The sequence below is a fragment of the Plodia interpunctella genome, chromosome 3 (assembly GCF_027563975.2).
Source record: "Plodia interpunctella isolate USDA-ARS_2022_Savannah chromosome 3, ilPloInte3.2, whole genome shotgun sequence".
NCBI lineage: Eukaryota > Metazoa > Arthropoda > Insecta > Lepidoptera > Pyralidae > Plodia > Plodia interpunctella.
In genome coordinates, this window is record NC_071296.1 from 6,054,225 (window position 1) to 6,076,912 (window position 22,688).

At 34.3% G+C, this 22,688-nt stretch overlaps 3 protein-coding genes across 7 annotated transcripts; 1 reads left to right on the forward strand and 2 right to left on the reverse strand.

The window, feature by feature from the left end:
- Positions 1–1,126: 1,126 nt before the first annotated feature.
- Gabat (gamma-aminobutyric acid transaminase) lies at positions 1,127–13,498 on the reverse strand. 2 transcript variants are annotated; one of them, XM_053769708.2, is made up of 10 exons: positions 13,462–13,498; positions 11,677–11,754; positions 11,015–11,127; positions 10,120–10,287; positions 9,478–9,756; positions 8,997–9,157; positions 6,200–6,350; positions 4,920–5,077; positions 2,370–2,638; positions 1,127–1,942 (listed from the first exon to the last, which is right to left on the reverse strand). In XM_053769708.2, the coding sequence occupies exons 2-10, from the start codon at positions 11,732–11,734 to the stop codon at positions 1,824–1,826; spliced, it is 1,476 nt and encodes a 491-aa protein (XP_053625683.1). In that variant the 5' UTR covers positions 11,735–11,754; positions 13,462–13,498; the 3' UTR covers positions 1,127–1,823. The 2 variants fall into 2 exon arrangements, with proteins under 2 accessions (XP_053625683.1, XP_053625682.1); XM_053769707.2 differs by lacking the exon at positions 13,462–13,498 and adding an exon at positions 13,142–13,421.
- Positions 13,499–13,640: 142 nt separating this feature from the next.
- LOC128683776 (lys-63-specific deubiquitinase BRCC36-like) lies at positions 13,641–19,300 on the forward strand. Of its 3 annotated transcripts, none has more exons than XM_053769719.2 (6): positions 13,641–13,885; positions 14,096–14,258; positions 16,368–16,465; positions 17,031–17,138; positions 17,940–18,089; positions 19,076–19,300. In XM_053769719.2, exons 1-6 carry the CDS (start codon positions 13,784–13,786, stop codon positions 19,190–19,192), a joined length of 738 nt encoding a protein of 245 aa, XP_053625694.1. In that variant the 5' UTR covers positions 13,641–13,783; the 3' UTR covers positions 19,193–19,300. The 3 variants fall into 3 exon arrangements, with proteins under 3 accessions (XP_053625694.1, XP_053625695.1, XP_053625693.1); XM_053769720.2 differs by having other exon boundaries at positions 13,642–13,885; positions 14,096–14,306; positions 19,065–19,300; XM_053769718.2 differs by having other exon boundaries at positions 13,645–13,885; positions 14,096–14,306.
- LOC128683774 (uncharacterized) lies at positions 19,238–22,635 on the reverse strand. 2 transcript variants are annotated; one of them, XM_053769710.1, is made up of 7 exons: positions 22,235–22,376; positions 21,618–21,774; positions 20,847–21,081; positions 20,569–20,728; positions 20,040–20,150; positions 19,798–19,953; positions 19,238–19,506 (listed from the first exon to the last, which is right to left on the reverse strand). In XM_053769710.1, the coding sequence occupies exons 2-7, from the start codon at positions 21,662–21,664 to the stop codon at positions 19,298–19,300; spliced, it is 918 nt and encodes a 305-aa protein (XP_053625685.1). In that variant the 5' UTR covers positions 21,665–21,774; positions 22,235–22,376; the 3' UTR covers positions 19,238–19,297. The 2 variants fall into 2 exon arrangements, with proteins under 2 accessions (XP_053625685.1, XP_053625684.1); XM_053769709.2 differs by lacking the exon at positions 21,618–21,774 and having other exon boundaries at positions 22,235–22,635.
- Positions 22,636–22,688: the final 53 nt, after the last annotated feature.

The following is a 22,688-nucleotide window of genomic DNA, read 5'->3' on the forward strand; positions in this document are numbered from 1 at the left end:
TTTGTAGTTATTGTAAATGTCCAGTTATAAAATGTGTAGCGTATTATAGATAGATAAGGATACGATACTGTACTAGGTACCTAAATAACTTAGCTTTCAACATACTTGCTTGAAAACTATAAGTACACCTATTGATAGAGAGCTTGACTAAGGAGTCAAGCCTCTCCGTTCAGTGATCACGAGTATCGAGTAATAACGATAGAATTGTTGGACAACAATTCTATCGTTATTAGATTTACGTGATAGATTGCACAGATTATTTATATGAGAAAAACACCGTAGATTACATAATACTTCCAGTAGGTAAGTACCGTAGTTTTCGTTAATACTTTTACTTTATAGCATCAAGTTTTAGGTACTCTCTACAATATGGTACGAACCTATAACCTTTTATGTTACCTATCTACTCAATTGAAGTTACCTCAGTGGCGTAGGGTGAACGCAGAATCATAATTTACTAAACATAACGTCGTTATTTCTCTACCCTTTGACAGTGTGATAAAATATATATTTTTAACGTGCCAAAAAGTACTCCTTGTCCTCCTCGACGCTCACTATTCTACTAAAATAGATTTCTAATCGGCTAGTAGCCCATACGCGGTGGGTGTTCGACTTTTGTCTCTGTCTACTGTATCTTTTACTACCGGTACCGATACTATAACATAGGTATATGCAATAAACTTGAATAAATAACGACAATGAGCACGTTCCAACGCAAAAAGTCGATACAATTGTGGGTCGGTGAAAATCCCATTAGACGACGAGTAAGCGGTTACTAACTACTTATTACTTACGACTTCGATTAGTAACGGAAAGTTGGAAATTACAGCTTAGCCACAAACATCAAAAGAGAAAGTAAGATTTCTCACGATTTTATTATTATTATTAAATTCCAAAAACGACCAACAGCGGGACACTTACATCACATGCAGATGGAGACTCATTTTAGCTACCTCCAGGCTGCTGATCTAGTATAGTTCACTTAATTTTCGCTAATAAATAAAAATGTGATGGTGCCACTAGTGTGTTGGACCAGTCTGAACGAGTGCAGTAAGCAAGAACTAGCAAGTAATAACTGTATTTATCCACATATTGTTACTACCAATCAACAATAAAAATACTCTAGTAACGATTACACATTACATTTATTTGGAAGACATTGTGAGGCATTAAGTTTTTTTAGTTTATTTCGCACTAGTCTTCGCCTGTTTCGCAAGGGTGAATAGTACGAAACGATACATACATTTAATAAAAAGTATACATTTAAGTGTCTCTAAATAAAACAAAAATTAACAAATGAAAACATATCACAAATAGAGACTTATAATAAAAGTAGATACAACATTAGATATTTGACACGTTTCTATATAGTTCACTGACTAAGAGCAGCAACAAAATATTATTACTTATAATAAATGAGTACACATTTACAAAAGTAGGTGAAAGTGAATATTGTCATCATGTTTCTCATAAACATGCATTCACAATATTGCCTCGAAGTTATAAACAAGCTACTTACAGAGGTACACCACATAATTACGTACGAAGTTGTTCGCTAATCAATAATTGTAAATTAGGTACTATAAATTTGGGATACTTAAGAGTAGTAAACTTTAGAATTACTTACTAAATAAATGTATACTAAAAATGGATAAACATGATAAATATAAAAAAAATTGTATGGCATTTGTAACAAAATCGTTAAATAATAGTAGTTTACGTACACGTTTTGTAGTTTAGGTCACCATGGAACCTTAAAAAAATGATATATTCACGGCTGATAAAACTATAAATAAACAACTGATTACAATAAGAACAAGCGGTTACAATTCTTTTAAAGTTTTCTTCAAGCAATCTAAATAAATGTGTGCATGTTTTGTTTCGAAGATAAGAGAAGGACGCAATCGTATCGAAATTTCACCGCAAGCTCCTCCTAGTACGCCTAAAAACAAAAATAAATATGTAGAAACAATTCATGTGACCGATCATATCATATCATTTACTCGATATATATATTTTATTTATACGGCTTTATCATTTACTTACATTTACTTTATCTTTATCATTTTATTTATACGGCTTTAACAATGGTCCATTTGTTCAAACACCCGAAAATTTTACCTATATGTTTGTACTAGCGGCCACCCGCGACTTCGCCAGCATTTCTTTTGCTATAAAATGTGGCCTAAAAATGATAACTCCTGAAAAACGAAATCCATCATCCAGTAGTTTTTGAGTTTTAGTTTTCTTTACTTTTCCAAGAAATACAAATCTTTCTTCTTTATAGTATTAATTTTAGTTTAAGGGAATAAAAAAGTGTTCAAATAGGTCGTCTGTGAAAGAATAGCTAAAATACCGGACGCACTTACCGTTATTCTTTAAACCAGTATTAATTTTTTCTCTTGTTTCAGTGTTGCAAGCATTAAAAGACAAGAATGTGCCACGTCCACGAACGCTGTTGATAATATTGGGGAACTCGTTCTCGAGTTCGTGGAGACCGTCCTTTAGAACCTTTCCGGTCTCGTTCACAAGACAGATCAAATTATCTCGTTTAATCACGTTTAGTACTTTTTCCAATAAAATCAATTTTCCTGGATCACCCATCCATGTATTGAAAATTCTGTAAGCATGTGGGACTCTGAAACAATGAATAAAATTAGGCTTTAAATAAATTAAAAAATAACTTATCAATACATATAATAAAATTGAAGAAAGGCCAAATTTGTACATTGGATATTTTTTTATTCTGCATGGAATCTACTTAGTTAGTGATATAGATGACGAAAATATAGTTTTAGAAATTTTTGTCTGTCTGTCTGAACTCGCATCACTCGAAATCTACTGGACCGATTTGCTTGAAATTTGGTATTTAGGTACCTTATATACCGGGTTATATATATATTATCTTAGATACATTTCATCCCGGTAAATGATCAGATTTCCGTAGGATAATTGAACAACTAATAATGAATCAAAAATACCTCGGAATCCCGGGTTAAAACATCATATAGACATTTCATCCCGGAAAATGAGGATGGTCCTGTAGGAAAATTAAAATAACAATCCACGGAGCCGATTTCCTTTAAAATTTTGTAGAAAGAAAAAGGAGTCAAAAACTGTTAATATGAAAGTTATACATCGTTGTAGTTACTGACTTGAAAATTTGGATTTTGTGTTTCAGATTTTTCTGAAAATTAACTCTCAACCTTCAAAAGGGGGGTGAAAGATTGTAAGGGACTTAATACAAAAGCTTGAAAATTGACACACTTACTTTTTATAGTAAATAAATGTTATGTTTGTGGTTAATAAAAAACCGGGACGTAAAACGTCTTGGAAAATGGGACGACACGCGTTGCAGAAAGCGGGAGTGGGAGTCGGAGCGGGAAATGAGAAGGAGACACGTAGTGGGAAACGAGACGGGACTAGGGCTTGCAATTCCATACATTTTCAGTTTCGAAATTTGTTTAGGAAATTAGGTTCATTAGTTTCGAAATTTGGAAATTCAAGGAACACCTTAGTAATGGAATAGTCTGATATTCCATTACTAATATTCCGGGTCGAGCGTTGGTCTTCCCTAGACTTACTGGGGGAGCGACTGAGGGGCTCTTTAACGCCTGTTTCGTGCAGGGAAGGTTTCCCAAGGCGTGGAAACCGGGACGTTTGGTCCTATTACGGAAGGAGGGACGACCGGCGGATTCCCCGTCTAGCTTTCGTCCAATCGTCGTGCTCGTCCATTCGCGCAAATTGCTGGAAAGAGTCAGTGCTGACCGCCTCATGGAGCGTCTGGAGAGCATAGGTCCTGACCTCGCGGATTGCCAGTACGGGTTCCGCCGGAAGAGGTCAACCGTCCACGCCGTTCTGAGGGTAAAGTCCATGGCGCAGGATTCGGTCTCCCAGGGTGAGGTGGTCGAGGTGGTATCTCTGGATATCGCCAACGCCTTCAACTGCCTCCCCTGGTCTTGCATTATGGAGGCACTCCGTTATCACGTGGTGCCATCCTACCTGCGCCTGATCGTCCTAGAGTACCTTTTCGACAGGAGAATAGTCTTCCCTGCTCGAAAAGGTTCCACAGGGTTCTGTCTTAGGACCGCTCCTGTGGAACATCGGATACGACTGGGTGCTGCGGGCTGTCATTCCACCAGGTGTGGAGTTGGTGTGTTATGCCGACGACACCCTGGTCACGACCCGTGGTGCCACATATCGAGAGGCGTCATTGGTCGCTACTGCGGGAGTAGCGCAACTGGTGCGCCGAATCCGCCAACTGGGCCTGGAGGTGGCTCTTCAAAAATCCGAGGCGTTGTGCTTCCACGGCCCTCGGAGGGGTCCCCGCCAGAATCCAGTTTGAAGGTTGGCGGGGTTCAGATCACCATCAAGCCAACGATGCGGTACCTAAGCATCGTCCTTGATGGCAGATGGAATTTCGGCGCCCACTTTGCGGCGTTGATGCTGCGCGTGATGGCAGAGGCTGGTGCTCTTACAGAGTACGCGATAAAAAAATTAGTGAGATTTTGCTATGATCACGATAACACTATGAGGCAAAAGTCGATTCATCAGTAATTTAGATTGACCTTATATCTCCCTCCCTACCTAGGTAGGTACCTCCCTTTCTAATTATACATTTAGCACAGTCTTATTTCAATTTCTTGTGGAGTTTTCCAAGTCTTCCCATCATAACAATTATAGGTTGCCAGATCTCCATTTTATTGTTGTTTTCGCCTATATAGTATAGAATCAGATGGGTCAGGAATGCGATTTTAAATTAACTTTTTCCTAGGTTGGTTGACATGTTAGATCATCAGATTTTAAGGATATTTTTAGTTGATCCCGGGTTTTGCGTCGTCACAGCCTCAAATGCAAGCGGAAATACATGCAGATTAGAAAGAGTTTGAAACTATAATTCCGCTTATAGTAGAACTTACTTAAACTCGTCAGCAAAATAAAACCCGCCTGTCAACATTTTCTTGCTGAAAGTTAGCACATCTGGGGGGCTGGGCAAATTGAAGTGTTCGTAACACCACATTTTGCCAGTCGGGCCACATCCTGTTTGCACTTCATCGATGATGAGAGCAACTCCTTTCTGAAATATTATTTACAAAAGCGTAATGTTATCAATTTTTTTGTAATTAAAATATGTATGTATGTACCTACATGTCCATTTACTAAATGATAAAATAACAATGATGTACTACTCTCCCAGTGCACTGGGAGAGGACATACATTTCGGAATACAAGTCTTATGCATAACGACTGGTATTCCGAAATGACGATTCGGGATCTTCATAGCACTTCCATAAAAAAATGGATATTGCAGTATTTGATTCTATCCATACTTGCTTAATATTATTATGAATGTTTGTTCTGTTACGCTTTAATGGATAAACAAAAGGCCAATTTTTATAAAATGATAACAGTTCCAGGTGACCCAGGGTCTTGTTACAAAATGGTCAACATAGCTACCGCGGGTGGAGCTGCGGGCACCTGCTAGTCATAAATGTTTACTGCACGTCTATGCTCAAACTAAATAGAAATATCCTGAACTAAATCTGCTTAAATGCTTCTTTTTATATTAAAAACTAAAACAATTGTTGCATGAAAATTACTTTGTGTAAATACGGCAAATTTATTATAGAGCATTTTACGACGGAACAACGTGTTTTAATTATTAAAACGTTTTACGAAACATTAAAAAGAATGTTTCCCGGTCGATTAATTTCGAGAAACGGTGACATTGATTGGCCCCCAGGATCGCCTGATTTAACAGCTCCTGACTTTTTTTGTGGGGCTATCTAAAGCGCCGTGTCTATGCCAACAGGCCAATGATCCTTCAGCAAATAAAACAAAATATTCGAGACACAGTCACTACGATAACGGAGAAAATGTGATGAAAAACGTGATGAAAAGGGTTCGCATCTGCGGTGGTGTTAGAGGTGGACGTTTGTCTGACATTATTTTCCATGTTTCATGGAATAAAATTATAAAATTAAAGTGTATAACTGTTATTTGGACACCCAGTAGTAACCATCCGTGACCCGCAAACAACTGAGCCCCGACTCAGCGCTAAGACTCATACAACTAGTAGTGGGCATGAAGTGTATTTAGACACATAAAATACATTTTATAACCTCGTCCTCGTCTCTAACTGACAAGGCATTAATTTGCTAAAAGAATCGTCCAGTAACTAGACATTAGTACTTCTAACCTGTTTACATAGTTTTTGTAATCTCTGGAAAAACTCCGGCGACGCTTCATGGTCTCCACCTTCAGATTGAATTGGTTCCACTATAATTCCTGCCACTGCGTTTCCAGTTTTCTTATATTTTTCAATAGTATCCTCCACTTGTTCGAGACACCTATGATAGACCAGATAATTATCAAATAATAAGAAATCATAATTTATTTGTTCTTTTAGTTTTTTCTTATTGCTGTACAGTCAATAGCATATTAAGCTTCTCAAATCAATAGCAAACTCGTCTCTATTCGCGGCATAAAGATCACTTAGGGTAACTTGATATTCGGTCTACTATACTTATTTAAACATTTATAGTGCAAAATTGTTTAGTAAGTTCTATTGAGGAATGTTCAGGTGGCAATCAATTTAGCTTAGTAAAGCACTGCGGAAAAATATTTGAGCGAGAAGAGGAAAGGTAAATCTGTCGATTATCCGTGCATTTCAATTATCGAATGACAAGCTATTCACGCGCTAGCAGTCATTACGAAGATTTATGATCTGCAATTTATATATTAGGTCCTTACATATGAAATTGGCGTTTTGTTGTACTGGCCACTTTAATCACAAATTTCTCCTCTTTGGTTAGGAATTCCAAACTCAAATTTTTACAGCTATTTATACATGTGTTTATGTTTCGTTAAACGTCATTCTTCTGATTTTTCTGTTTGCGTCACTCAGTTTACAAAATAGAAAACTTGAAATATCGCGTTATTTACGAGTACGAGTTCCACCGTGGCAGTAGTACTGCGGAAACGGCTCGAAGGGTTAATGATGTGTATGGAGGTCGTGCTACAAAATAAAACACAGTGCGTTTTTGGTTGCAACGTTCTGGTAATTTCGACCAGCACAAGCCCTGAAGACGATTGATAATGAAGAATTGAAGGCTATTGTGGAAGCGGATCCATCGCAAACCAAGTCCGAGTTAGCTTCAGGCTTCGGTGTTAGTGATAAAACTATTTTAATCCACTTAAAGCAAATTGGGAAGATCAAGAAACTTGAAGCAAACCGGCAAACGCGTGTCGACTGCTGCGTTACATTACGGCACAATTATTAAATCATTACTTGTGATGAAAAGTGGACTCTCTACGACAATCAGAAACGCTCATCGCAAAGGCTGGACCCTGGCCAGCCAGCCAAATCTTGCCCCAAGCGAAAATTGACCCAAAAAAAGTTACGTAAGCGTTTGGTGGCCTAGTGCCGGTGTCCTTCATCTAGTTTTCTCAAATCTGGCCAGACGATTACGGCAGACGTCTATTGTCAGCAATTGCTAGCTGCTAAACAACCGAGGCTGGTCAATCGCTCCACGCCACTGCTGCTTCACGACAACGCTAAACCACACTGCACAACAGACGACTACCAAATTAGAGGAGCTTCAATTTGAATGTCTAACACATCCACCGTACTCTCCGGACCTTGCTCCAACAAATTACCATTTTTTTCGAAATTTGCCGCCTTCAAAGATTTTATTGATTCCCGTCCGAATAGTTTTTTTTAGTAAAGGGATCAATGAACTACCTATAAGATGGCAAAAGTGCATAGATAATAATGGTTCTTACTTTAAATAAATATATTATATTAAAAAATATTCGATTTTTTGTTCCTACCAAACGCCAATTTCATATGTAAGTGTTATGAGTTAAGTCACAACACTAAATACAAGGTACATCACTACGCAGACAAGATGTTTGTAAAACACTTTAGTCTGGTCTAATAAATGTTGAATAACATTCAAGTCTTTTATATTATGGTCACCGACCATTACAGTAAGGACCTAATAGAATAGCCAGATTTTATGTGACTTGACAGTTGACTTGTATCTACCAACTCGTACCTAATTAAGCTCAACGGTCGATGACATAAAATCTGACTGACATATAAAGAAATCGTAAGAAACCTCAGACATGGCTTTACCTAGAATTTTTTTTACGTTTTAAAGATTCATCGAGACTTGGCTAATTTTTGGTGAGATGGGCATACTAGCTCTATTGTATTGAATTGTCATCATCATCAACCCTTTATCACCGCTGTTGGGGCACTGGCCTTCCATATGGATGGATAACTTGCAGACTGATGTGCTTTCTGAAGCGCACAAGAATGGTATTCTTCTACTTCTTCATCCGCCCCTTTTCTCTACCTTATTTGGGGTTATCTACTTATAAGTGTTGTATTATACTTAAACAATTAATGAATAAACAAATATATATAGGGAGAAGGAGGAAACAAATCACACATATTGAGTAAGCCCTAATAGTAAGTTTGGGTTTAGACTTGTGTTATGGGATACTAATTCAACGGTACAATATTCTATAACATATACTATACATACATTTGGTAAGACATGTATATGTTTTACATCTTGACCTGACCGGGGATTGAACCCGGTACCTCCAGTGTAGCTTCCGGCATCAGGACTATCAGGCCACGGAGGTCGTCCATATGTATATACATATAATATTATACACAAACAAGGCATCGCTTTTAAACAGCACATAAGTTGCAAAGGAAGCATTAAGTAGATGCAAAGTGCATACAGCCAGAGGAAATATCATGCAATAATGCAATAAAGAAATTATTACTGCACCAGATACTGCAGTCATGCTTCAACTGCTTCAAAATAATAGGTAGGCAGTGAATATGAACTTCCAAACGTGTTGTTTAAAAATAATCGAACGAAAACTTTAGTCTGAAAAGAAAATAATAATAAAAAGTAAAAAAAGTTAAGAGGAAATTCGTAAAAAGAAAATATTAAGTGACGTAGTAAACATACTTCTCATCTTCTTGCTGATTTTCACATTGATATTGTGAAAGAGGATATTTATATCTTGGGAACGGAGCTACTGGCCATGGGAATGCAGGACAATCCAACTTATGAATAGGCTTAGATCTCGTCGTAGACAAAGCACCGAATGTGCGCCCATGAAAACTTCCCTAAAAATATACAAATTCTTAATATACACGTAATGTAATTATTTTTTAACAAGCCTACTACTACTGTTACTGTTTTAATAACTACCTACTGTTATAAATACCTACTGTTTTAATAAAAATTGTAACATAACACATGTTGACTTCAATTAGGTATGTCGAAAACGTCGTATAACGCACGCGTGTATTGATCATTACGTTATGAGGTTTGAGGTTACGATTTTCTCCATCCTGAAAATCTTACGTAGGTAAATAAATGTTGGTTATTACCAACATTTTTATACGCTCGTGTTGTACTAATTTATACAATAATATCGACTTACATGGAAAGACAATATGCTCAAGTTAGGCGATCCGGGAGGTTGATTTGTCATACAAGAACTGAGCTCTTCTGGCGTAAAATCAATCTTTCCACCTCGCTCTTTTTTTCGATACCACATAAATACAGCTTTATATGCGTTTTCGTTAGAGCAAGAACCACACATCATTGTAGATATGTTATTTAAGCCCTGTGGTGCTACTGACAGTAAAACATTCTTCAATTTCTCTGGCCAATCCTTACCAGGAAATACTCCCAATGCTGGACGATTCACCAAAGATCTCTGGAAAAACATGGATAATTTATAACGTTGATTGAAATTGCAAACATAGTTGATCTATTAAAATAAAACAGTACTCATTTATTGCAATGAATAAGCTGGCAAAAGATAAATCAAAACCCCCTTCATATTGAAATTTGGAGATGGCTATACCGATTTTTTTAAATATCACAATAGTTTCCAGCAAATTCAATTTTGTCAAATAAACATAAAATTAGGTAATATTTTTTTCCCATTTTGTTCACAAAAAGTAAGTAGGCTGTTCTGTTTCATTCGCTGCCGATGCCGTAATCACTCATACACACTACGGTACCTACTTGTCTAAGCATACATTTCGATAAAGGGTTGAAAAAATAAGAAACTCACGAGATTATGCGGGTCCTCAAATGCTTTTAGCAACTCTGGATGATTGTACCCTATGGGAACTGATGATATTTGAGTAAAGGCATCCAAGAACTGGTTACCATCGGCATCCACGAAATAATTGCCGATGCTTTTATCATAATCGGCAAACAGCTGTACCGATTGTGCTTGCTGCAAATAAGTGTTTAACGATAGAAAAACATAGAATTAACACGCTGTTACTCTTCCCGCGTAAAATCAAGGGAAGGTATGGCCACCAAAATCCTGAAGTAATTAGAAATAGTGACTACATTTAGTATTAATGTATTATTTTATTACTGTCTAATAAAATCCTTTATGTAGTGTAGCATAATCTTCTTTATGTTTTCTTAAAAGTAATTGATAAAATGTGTTGGTGGCGCTAGGAAGCAGGAAGGGTCGTCTAAATAAGCAACAATAACATTCCCAAAACGGGTTGACGTAGGCTAAGGCGTAAAAACGCAAAAGAATCTTTAACATTATAATGTTTATTTTTTATGATGACCAATGATAAATTCGCGTCATCACAGCACCGAGTAACTGGGAACATGTGAGAAAGATACACTTTTGCCTTAGTTTATGCCTATAAAGCAAAATGCATATTGCAGCACTCATGGATAAACGAAGAATCAAATGGTAATAAATATAGTACCTACGTACGACGACGTCTGTATTAGTTTGACCTTAACTTGTCCTTTTCCATTTGTACTCATTGAATATGTATAAATCTGTACTGTAATAGCTCCTCTCCTACACACATTCATGATCGTGACCAGATGACATCACATTGACAGTACATTGCCGGTTTTTAATGAAAGCTTTTTTTTACGCTAACTAGCCGCGGTTATGAGCTCTAGCATTATATTTAGGGAATAATCACCTGAAGAGAATTTAGTTCCTTAAATAGTTCCTGTGTTTTGGGTCCAGGAACAGGAGTATGAATACATGGGTTGCTCGGCTCGTTTTGAACAGAAGTACCCAAAGCTCTTGTATCTGAAAAATACTTATTTTACTTACTAACAAATAATGTAAAACTTGTGAACGTGAAGTTTCATTCAATGCATTGAGAAAATATTAAGAAAATTTGACTGTCCAAAAAAAGGAATGGTTTACATTATTTTGTATTTGAAAGTTTAATTATCGTCTAGTAACTCTTAATATTTCAAAATACCTATTATAGAAATAAATTGTACCTATTTTCTTTCAATAGGGAATACCTATTTTTTAATTTTTAAACGCTCTGACGCGAGCGGCGGATATGTTTTATAATTTGTAAAAATATGTGCATAGGATATAGGTAACAAGTACCTAATAATTATGAATAAATTATTAGGTACTTGTAGAGTCTTCCGACTTTGCTTTTCAAATGATTATTTTTACTATTTCCCAAATTTTTATACATTTTCATTTTTAAGGACTTACCTATAATCTTATTTTATACTATATGAAGTTATAAACGAAAATTACCATATACTAGAATTCAGATTAATCTATAAACTTGGAGGTCAATAAAATTTATTAATAGTACAGTACAAAACTTACTTTTACATGTAAAAGTAAACAATTTTGTTGTAAAAAGACGTATATTTGATCGCAACATCTCGTACAGGTTACACAGTTCTGAAAAAATAACTAAATTCACATATAACCCAATGATAAAAGTTACAATAGTATACCTATCTAATCTACTCAAATTATGATAGGTGAATGTAAGGTAAGTAAGATTGCATAATAGATATGTATGTTGAACTATGATAATTTTCAATCTACCAGGTATTAAATTGTTTCAGATAAAAATTTTACTTATATATTAGTGTATAAAATATTACATAATGCAGGTTTAAAACAAACAAAAATTAAATTTTTCCTTTTTTTGCATACATAAATGTACATTACATACACTTGGTTAAAAATAAATTATTATAATATGACACATAATGTGCCTACCTAAAATATGTTACAGCTAAATACCAAAGTGCGGCTACAGCTAGGTGTAGCTGGCTTCAGTTGGCTATACCTAGATGTTACAACCTAGATCTGCTTATGTTTGGCTAGACCAAGGTTTAGCCTTTATCATTCCGGCAAGGTCTAGGTGTAACCACCTGTTACCAGCTGTGACTAGGTCTAGTCAGATAACAGCTAAACCTAGGTCTAGCCTAAGATAAGTAGGCTACACCAAGGTCTAGCTGCACTTTGGAGTTTAGGCATAACATATTATAAATTCACATTGAACATGTTCATTTGTATTTTATGCTATGAATATATTTCTATTGTTGGAAAATTTTAAAATTAAAAAATACATTTTATGATAATAACAGCATATGACTTGTCTACAATAATTGATGAAACTCTTGCATGCCTGTTACATATCATTCCCATACAAACCTATAATTAAGTATATATTTGAAATATATGTACATAGGTAAGTACTTTATTTAATTTATTTAATAATTTGTTATATGCCTACCTAGATTATAAAATATTTAAAATTGTAAATAAATTAGCTTGGTAAATTAGGTAACTCTACCATACAAGAACATTACAAATGTTTGTATCTGTGCATTTAAGTTACATATTGAAATAAAGAATTTATTTATTTATAAATTACGATTTCCACGAAATTTGGCACAGAAACAGACGAAACGTTAAGAAGTAACATAGGCTACTTTTTCTATTACGGTAAACCATGATAAAAAAGTTCCCGAGTGAAACCGGGCCAGGCCGCTAGTATTGTTGATATGATAATCCAGCCTGTGTCTACATTGCATACTACCCATGTTAAGTGGATATATTCAAGTTTGAATATTATTTTCGTACTAAGCAGGTTCATATGGGAAATCTAGCCAAGATAAGACGTTTGTTTAAAATAGATTGGTGATAAACTGTGGAAAATAATCAATATAGTATCAACATATAAAATAAGATTACAATACAATATTGTCAGACAAGTAATATTAGACTATTTATTTACCTACATTGATTTGAACACTTTCAAATAGGTACTTACATTCAATGGAAAGGTAGTTAAAGGAATAGATAGGTGTACTTTTATACAGTTATACTCAACAGAAATTTAAAAATACAAGACTGAAAATTGAAACAATCCTGCTGGCTCACTGGCTCAGGCTGGACTGGAGACTGGAGTTATTAATTTACTCTTTGGGACTGGACTTTTTTTTCTTAAGTTTCATGACTCCATCGTTCGCCAAAACGACGATTTTGCCAACGTCAAGGTTGTATGTTGTAAAATTGACACGGAATATAATATTGAAACATAATTCAGTGTGTAACCTAAACTATAAGAGTATATAAATACATTATACATACATACGGATACTTGATTTAAGCAATCAACCAACATGACAGGACAGTTAATAGCTGTCATTAGTCGAGGGCGCGAGGGGTAGTCTATTCTACCGTTTAGAATAGGGCATATTACGCAAAGCTCAGCCCAGATGGCGCTACTGGTACAGCTAAGGTACACAAACATTGCCAATGTACCTTTCTGAATACTTCACTTTGATTAGTTTTGACCATAGCCTATCTATTGTTGATTGCTGAAGCTGAAGTGCAGACTTGCAGAGTGAAAAACAAAACTCATCATTTTTCAAGTTTATAAAAATAAAAGTAGAGATAAAAAGTGGGCAAAATGTTAGAAAAAGTTCTTCTTTCTACGGATGTGGCATTAGTTTGTGTTCAACATGCATTATCAACTGAAAAAGAGGAAATAATGGGATTACTTATTGGGGAAGTATGTTTGATTGCCAATTGTTTTGTCATTTGGTCTGCTTTCACAGCACTCTTGAAATTACCGTGTGTGTGAGTGAAAATGATAAACTCATGCGGTCTGAGTAGGATTTAAACCTGACTTCTTTCAATCACAGGTCATCTTAATCACTCAACCATCTCTATAGTAACGGGAGCTACTTGTTAATAATTAACAATTTATGTTAATGAACAGGTTCACAATAATGGAGCACTTGTATCCATAGTCTCCTCAGTTATCTTACGACGATTAGATAAAAAGCCTGACCGAGTTGAGATATCAGAGGAACAACTGGTCCAAGCCACTTTAAGAGCTGAGGAATTGGCTGCTGAAGTAGATCGTCCATTGAGAGTTGTGGGTTGGTACCATTCTCACCCACACATAACAGTTTGGCCTTCACATGTTGGTAAGAATCACAAAAACCAATTTGAAGACTTGAGTTGTCATTATATTCAACTTAGCGCTTATTACTATTTCTTCCTTTATCCCACATGCTTAGACATAGGCCTTACTTAGCATAGCTGTGAGACGCATTATGGGTTATATGTATGTATATACAAATTCGTCTATGGAAAATAAAGGGTGGCCTATGTTGCTCCCGAAGGTCTTAGTTTTTTAGTAGTTATTTGTGTTTATTTTCCATAAAGAATCAACTTTCTTAAATTATAAAACCTATACATATAGTAGGTATTTGTATACTGTAAAATTATTTATAAATGTATATTTCATACACTAAATTGTATATTATTTTATACTACTACATTATACTATTCATTCCCTTGAGTGTTGACCAACTACTCAATGCAACAGGTTGTAGTGTGCTCCTCTCTGCAGTGGTCTATTTTCACTTAAATGATTTATTTCCAAATAATATATTGTAATAATTCAAACATATGAACAACATGCTAAAGTTGTTTAAAAACTGTAGTGAAATAAAGTAATTGAATATGATAGTGACACGACTATATATGTTATACCTTTAACAGTAAATGGTAAAGCTCTAGAATGGGTACATAGTACTAAGTTCCTGGGCATCACTGTTGACGACAAATTCAAGTGGGATAAACATATTGAAATCACGGCCAAAAATCTTAGTATGACAGCTTTTGCAGTGAGAAGGATCAGACAGTGTATGAACATAGATACAGCTAGACTTGTGTATTTCAGCTATTTTCATAGCATTATGTCCTATGGATTATTAGTTTGGGGTAATGCAGCTGAGATAGGAAAAATGTTTGTATTACAGAAAAGAGCTATTTGTTTTATTTATGGATTAAAACCTCGAGATTCTCTTCAAGAACTCTTCAAATCAATTAACATCCTCACTGTTGTATCTCAGTATATCTTTCATGTGCTTATTTTTGTCAAATCAAATTTACATTTATATAAAAAATTAAACAAAGTAAATAGTGTGTATGAACAGATTCAGGCTTAAAAAGGTTCGGCGGTATTTCGTGGGTCAAAGTGTAAAATTATTCAATAAACACCCTGCAGAGGCTATTAATCTGCCAATGAAAAATTTTAAAACTTATGTTAAGAAAAATTTAATGGATAAAGCGTATTACACAATTAACGCCTATTTGACTGATAAAAACGCATGGATCCTCCCGACAACTTTCACACATGATCTCCTAATTTTTATTTTACTGTTTTTTATTATTTTATTCATAATTGTTATTTTTGTTATAATAATTCATATATTGTGACATTTAAATTTTATTTGTAAAACATGTACGTGATTTGTGATCTTCAAGTGTCTGAATTGTACTTCTGTATCGACGAATAAGATTTGTAATTGTGACGTCATGGGAATTGAGTGTGTCATGCTCACTCAAATGGTCAATCTGGTGGTGGCGTCGTGGGCCGGGTCGTGAGGTTCCCTCTATTATGGTTGAGCTACGCGATGGCTGTCCCATGCGTCAACTCGTGAACGGGTGCTGCCAGAGGGAACTGGTCATCTCGTTTCTCATATATTTTCATGTAAGTTAATTGTGTTTCACATCGATATATATATATATTATAATCAGCACTCGGATCACAATCATAACCTGTTTTGATATACCTTTTGACTATGTACATTATGTACTTTTATATATTATTAGAAAGAAAAAAAAAACATTGTAAGAAACAATAATGGTAAGCCGATCTGGCATGATAGGGACCAACACTGTTAAAATGAGTTTCTTTCGGCATTTCTTCTCAGCAGTGGTCGTTCCGAAATGCCAGTAGTTTGTAGCTTGTGAGAAATAACTATAAATATAAAGATTGACGAGAAAAAGTGCCTGTGAAGGTCTAATTTCTGAATAAATGATTTGAATTTGAATTATAAAGTGAATCAACTATAAAACTTTCAATGCTGCCTGCTAGATATAGACATATCAGCTGCAAAAAGCTGCTCTTTTATTTATTCAATATATAAATATAAATATGTAATCATTAAATAAAACTCATTTGAATTTTTTTTCAGACCTTGCTACCCAATCAATGTATCAGAGAATGGACTCTAGTTTTGTGGGCATAATATTTGCCGTTTTTTTGACTGAACAATCAACCAAGGCTCCTTCAGTATGTTTTTCAAGCTACATATATGCCCCAGGCAATTCAATATTTTAATGGCTTTTACTGTTAAAATTATCATACTTATCTCATCTCTGTATATTACATCTCTGTATAATGCCTATGTTGATATGTAAGTGATACAAGTAACATAGCAAGACAAAAGCTGACTTCATAAACAAAACAGTTTTGACACAAATAATTGTTCAAGAAAATGAATACATTGTACATCTATGTTTGCTAACAAACTTACAAATTAATTTATCCATGCCCTTTATTTTAGCCTATAGCCCATATGGAAACATGAGCTTAAGTATCTAGCTGCACACGAACGCCATCATTAAATTTTATATTAATTTATTTTCTTAGTGAAAAATACAAAATTATCTTCAGAAAATATACCACTCACTCTATGTAGGATTTTATTAAAAAATATTACATATAGTTTCCTAATATTTTAGCCTAAGTTGTAGTCTAGTCACGGTTGACTACATTGATTTGGATGGAGTGTAGTGCTAGTTAGTTTGTTAAATTTATTGTTCCGTGGTTAATTACATGCTTTCTTTTTTTTTAGGTACAAATAACGTGTTTCCAATCAATTAATGGATCAAATCAAACAAGGCGAGAAATTGATATGGAAATTAGAAACAGTAGTAATGCCTTATTATCAAATAATTTTCAGGTATGCATCATTAGAAAGACGCAAGGTTCCTTTTTGGATGTTCAGTATTTTGTGTTTTTGCTTACCGGTTGGCGTGGTCCTTGTAAGACTACTGGGGTAATCGTTTTTAGAAGTGTTCTTTTAATTATGATAAAAAGTTTTTTCTTTTAATTTATTTTTTAATTTTTCGTTATTGCTAGCTAGGTTTCTGAGTCTGTTCATCTCACTCAACGTATCATTGAGTGAGATGAACAGACTCAGAAATTGATCGATTACGCATTGATCGATGACGTCACATTATTTTTCGACTTACGTCATTTCATTTGATAGCCATATTGTAGAAGTGCATAAAAAATAACTATTCCGCCATCTTGGATTTTCGCCATTCGTATCGTATATTATCATCCAAACTAAACGTGTATACAAAATTTCAGCTCAATCAGTTGAAGATATCTGCTTCAAAATTGAGTAGCAAGATTCCACCCGAACAAACGTACATACATACATTGCATGTTAAATAAAAGCTTTTAAAAATGGTTGGTATTTTTGCTGATAAAGGAAAAAAATAGGATTTTTTAAATCTAGTCTTTAATTTTATTTGTAATTTGATTGGTTATAATACTTTAGCATTTTATCTTTAAGGGACATTTTTCGTGTTTCAGTACTTCTAACCTTTGGTTCACACTTGACTTAAGACAGTACATTGTCGGAAAGTCCTAATTGGGCCTGGTCTTAACGAGTTCAGCATTGAGTACACTGTTAAGTAATCTTAGCACCAGCAAATAATAAGTAAAATAAAAATTATGTATTTTCATATTTCAGATTCTTACCCAATTGCCTGCTATCCTCAAAGAAGAAGAAGATGAAGCATACAGCAATGAAGTAGGACAAAATTATCTAGAGGAAGATATAATAAACAAACAACACAATGCTGCTGTCCGAACTATTGCAATTGGACACATAGTAGAAAAGGTAAACAAAGGTTAAATTAGAGTATATGAGGGGTACCTGTAAGCGAAAAACTCTCACTCATCTCGTAAACTTAAGCTAATAAAAACGAAATTTGGCAAGAAGGTAAATTGTAACCTGGGGACGTCCGCTACAAAACGAAGATTGGAAATTCAGCACGCAGGGTTTCACGCAACAGACATTGTTATTCATTATTGAAAGACAATTAGCGCAATTATGTTCGCACTCAACACATTTCTACGCGAAACGCGATGAGCCGCGATATGATTGTCCCTTGAAAATACGCGAAAGTGCTTAGGCGCGAGTTAGAATGAGACAGACGTCTCTGAAATTTTGTCCAGTTGACCCATGACCTTAACCTCAGCGCGTTCTATAAATACTATCTAGACATAGAAATAGTTTTGTACAATATTTGACCGCTTACTTAGGCCGCTGGTTCATACACAACAGCTTTGTCCATTAGAAAATTCTTAACAGCTTAAATAAAGGGGACGCATAATATTGCGACTCAAATTTCATTTTCAAACTGCTCTCAAATGCTACAATATATCATACTAAATAATGAAAAATATTCAATCACGATGTTTCCAGATATGCCATGGCTCCTCAGTTCAAACATTTAGACTAAGGAGCCACCTTTATGTGTAGGTAACTTTTGGACTATTATACTACTACAAAACCGAGGATCGCGCCTACAATATTTTTAAGTGTACTACTATATAAATATAGTTATTCCGTTAAGATACGAAAAATGGCTCCTCAATTCATACGGACATAATTCATGAAATATTGCAAAAAATGATATTGGGAAATGGACGCGGGCAAAGCCGTAGGTAAAAGCTAGTTGACAATAACCCTCTCAAATTCTTGTTTGACTGGAAGAAATTATTTTCTGTGATATGCTCGTCATTTTATGCCTGTCTATTTTTTCTATATCTTTTTCCGCAGATTTTCTGTGTTCATAACATTTAGTGATAGTTTTTTTCCAGATGTCTCGCCCTATGTTAGAAGGTCTTGTAGCAAGGAATGCAGTAAATAATGTACGCTTGAAAGCATTGAAGAAACATCACCAAGACTTAATGTCAAGATTGGAAAATTGTATGTAATGGAAATGTACAAATAGTATGAACGTATGTACAAATAGTAATAAATAAAAATCACAATTATCTTTATTTAATGTTGTGGATTTTTACAATAAACATGATATTAATTCACATGACGTCGTTTTTATCTATCATTTCAAAACCGTCTGACGAATCTATACTTGACACACGTTTTCGTTTGCTTTCTTCTGGTTTAGTATACACCATATTAGCAACAGCACCTGTCAAATTCCACAGAGCATTGTAAGCAGTGCCACTCCAGGTATCTGTTGGTTGCACAGTTTCCAAAGTTGATTTCAATTGCTCCTTTTTATGATCTGTAAATTTAATGGTATTTTGTAATCAAGTATGTATTCTATTTTTATATGCATTTAATAAGTTTTTAGCACGTCTTTTTATTAATTAATTAACATATGCACTATAAAAATCAATATCATTGAGCATTACAAGTTGTCGTCCTGAGATTCATTACAAGTTAAATATTGAGTGACCACACAAATACAAAGGTTAACACAGTACATTTTCACACTTGCTCCAACTGTTTTAAAACCACATTTTACGTTACATTTTGAAAAAAATATGTATGCATAGACAGTATAAATTATTACCTATTGGTGTATATTCATCTTCACTGGAGTCTGATGTCTCTATATCTTTGTCAAGTGATTGTATTTTTTCAATTGATAAATTAGTAACAAGAGAGCTGCTGTTTTCAGAGCTGTCACTTGCTTCTTCAATTGGTATATCTTCTGGCTTCCAGAAATCTAAAGAAATAAAAAACATTAATTTATTTTTGATAAGCTATAATTTTATGGGTAGGCAAAACATCAACCATTGTTATAATTCTCACCTAGACTTTGGCGTTCATCCACTACTGGATTAGGTTCAGGTTCTATTGACAACAAATTTATATCATGCTCTGTAACATCTGGAATAAGACCTTCGAGTTCCACATCAGATTCTGAAAGAGTAATAAAATAGTACAACATTATGCTAAATAAAATAATTTTTGTATGATATATATATATGAAGCAGCTTTGATGTGTGATGTCACGCGGCGCGACAGTGTTAGGAATTCGTGTCTTCGCGGCAGTCTTCACATGTTAGTCGAAGATAATATGAGAGCCAGTGGTTTGGATACTTTTTATGAAGTACAAAAACCCATGAGATGGAGAAAAGCAGTAAAAGGGGCCCTGGACTCTGACACTTTGTAACTGAAGAAACCGGGAAAACACTAAGATGATAGAGCTTGAGGCAGGTATGGGAATGCTGTTATTGCCTATTAGCTGTCAAAGCTACATCTGAGCTACCTCTGTTTATTTCACCAATTTTGAGTACTTATTATTGTCCATTCCATATTCTGACAAAAATTATTTTACCTGCATTTGCTTGTATTTTTTGAACAAATTTCACAAGAGGTGGTGCTAATTTGTAAAATAAGCATATAGTCATACAAATTATATAAATCAATAAATATCCATTAATATAATTTCCAATAATAAACAACAAGCTCAATCCAATGTTGACTAGCAGAAATGCCTGAAAAATAAACAATATTGAATAAATTATAATATGGTTTTTAAGTTATATAATAAAGAACATGAACATTCATAAATGTAAGACTCTACCTAATTTAAACTAATAAAATTTTAATTACCTTGGTGTGATTTTTTTCTCGAAGGTAAAGGAATTGGGCCCACTTTCTAGCCACCCAGTTATTAAAATGGTTAATAAATGTGTTGAGTTTTGTTGCCTCATAATTAGCCAGTCTTTTTAAACAGGCAGTTCTGTGTTTATATATCAACCAAACCTCCAATGCATCAATACTTAACACCATTATTGTTGCATAAAAAATAAATTGTAAAAAGCTGATTTCTTGTTGAGTAGTCATACTGCAATAAATAAATACATATGAAAAATCTCACATATTGAGTTAGCCCCAAAGTAACTTTGGGACTTGTGTTATGGCATACTAACTCAATGATTCTATATTTTGTAACATACATACATCCACATTTATATTATAAAAAAAGAATTGTATATTTGTAGTAATAAACTTAAAAACTCTGATTTTGATGAAATTTTGCACAGAGATAGACCAAACAATATGAAGTAAAATAGGCTACTATTTTATTATGGTTTTACGCAAGGGAAGCCAGGATGGGGCACTAGTACATACTATAGGTAAACATCCAAGACATGAAAAAGATAATTTTCAATCTTGACCTGATTGGGGATCAAACCCAGGAACTCCAGTGTAGCAGTCCAGTATACAATTTTGAAAGATTACAAACTAATTGCAATAGGGTAGATGACAAATTAATATTTTGATGGCTATTCTAAGGTCCTTATATAATTAAAAACACAACAGTGAAAAATTTACTATGGTGACAAAGCTTTCAAAGATATGAGAAAAACAAAATCTCACATTTTTAGACTCGTCCAAATGTTCCATATTAAATGATACTCTAACATGACATCATGATTGAGTAATATCTTAGGGAAAAAAGCTATGTTTATCTATCCTATTACAGTAACAAATGATCCAATCTCCAGTTACAATATATCTTCATGGTTCTGTCTTTCTGAAAAATACTTTTTTGGTGTTCTAATTCGACATATCGCAATTACCCAATATCACATAATATTGAGTCTACAAACAACTGACATCACAAGCAACTAAAATTCTATAAATCTCTCATTACTGTGTAATGCCACACTCCAGACAAAAAATAAGTACCTTATTGAAGTGAGTATATGATACTCACCAAGGTCAATAACAATATGTGCATAATATTTTTCAATGCTCTTTATATAGGTACATATAAAATTAAATTAAACTTAGTAACTTTAAAAAAGATATCAGAGGCGATTTGCAACTACTACCGCAAAACAGTCAGTACCTATGCGGTGAAGGATAGCAGAGCAGGCAGTAACTTCCACAAAATTCCCAAATACATCCTTCTATATCTAGGTATATCATAGAAGCGTCTATATATTTTCTATATCAGAAGGAATTGAAAAATAAAATTATTAAATACTTACAAAAGAAAAACGTTTAAAAATACCAAAAAAGACAAAGAAAGCCACATATTTCTCCAGAATAAAATATCTTCAAGTAATCCAATATAAACACTTAAAATATACGATTTCTGACATTTGGTTTCTTGTAATTTCGTAGATCCCCATTTCAATTTATTTCTCAAAGTAGCAAACATCGATGATAAGACTAATTTGAAATAAAATAAAATTAAATTCAAAACATGCCTTGAAAAGAAATGAAATGGATTTTATTTTCTTTGTTTCTTTTTTTCACAATGACAGTGATTGACTTGTCAAAAATATGTAATTTCCATAGTTTTTTTTTTCAACAAAAGTCACTTAGTACAAATAATTTAATGTTGGCTGTGCTGTGCCTTCTAGCTGTTACAATGTTATAATAATACTGTGTGCAAATGGTGCAAGCATATGATGTTACGTGAGTTAAATAAATAATTGT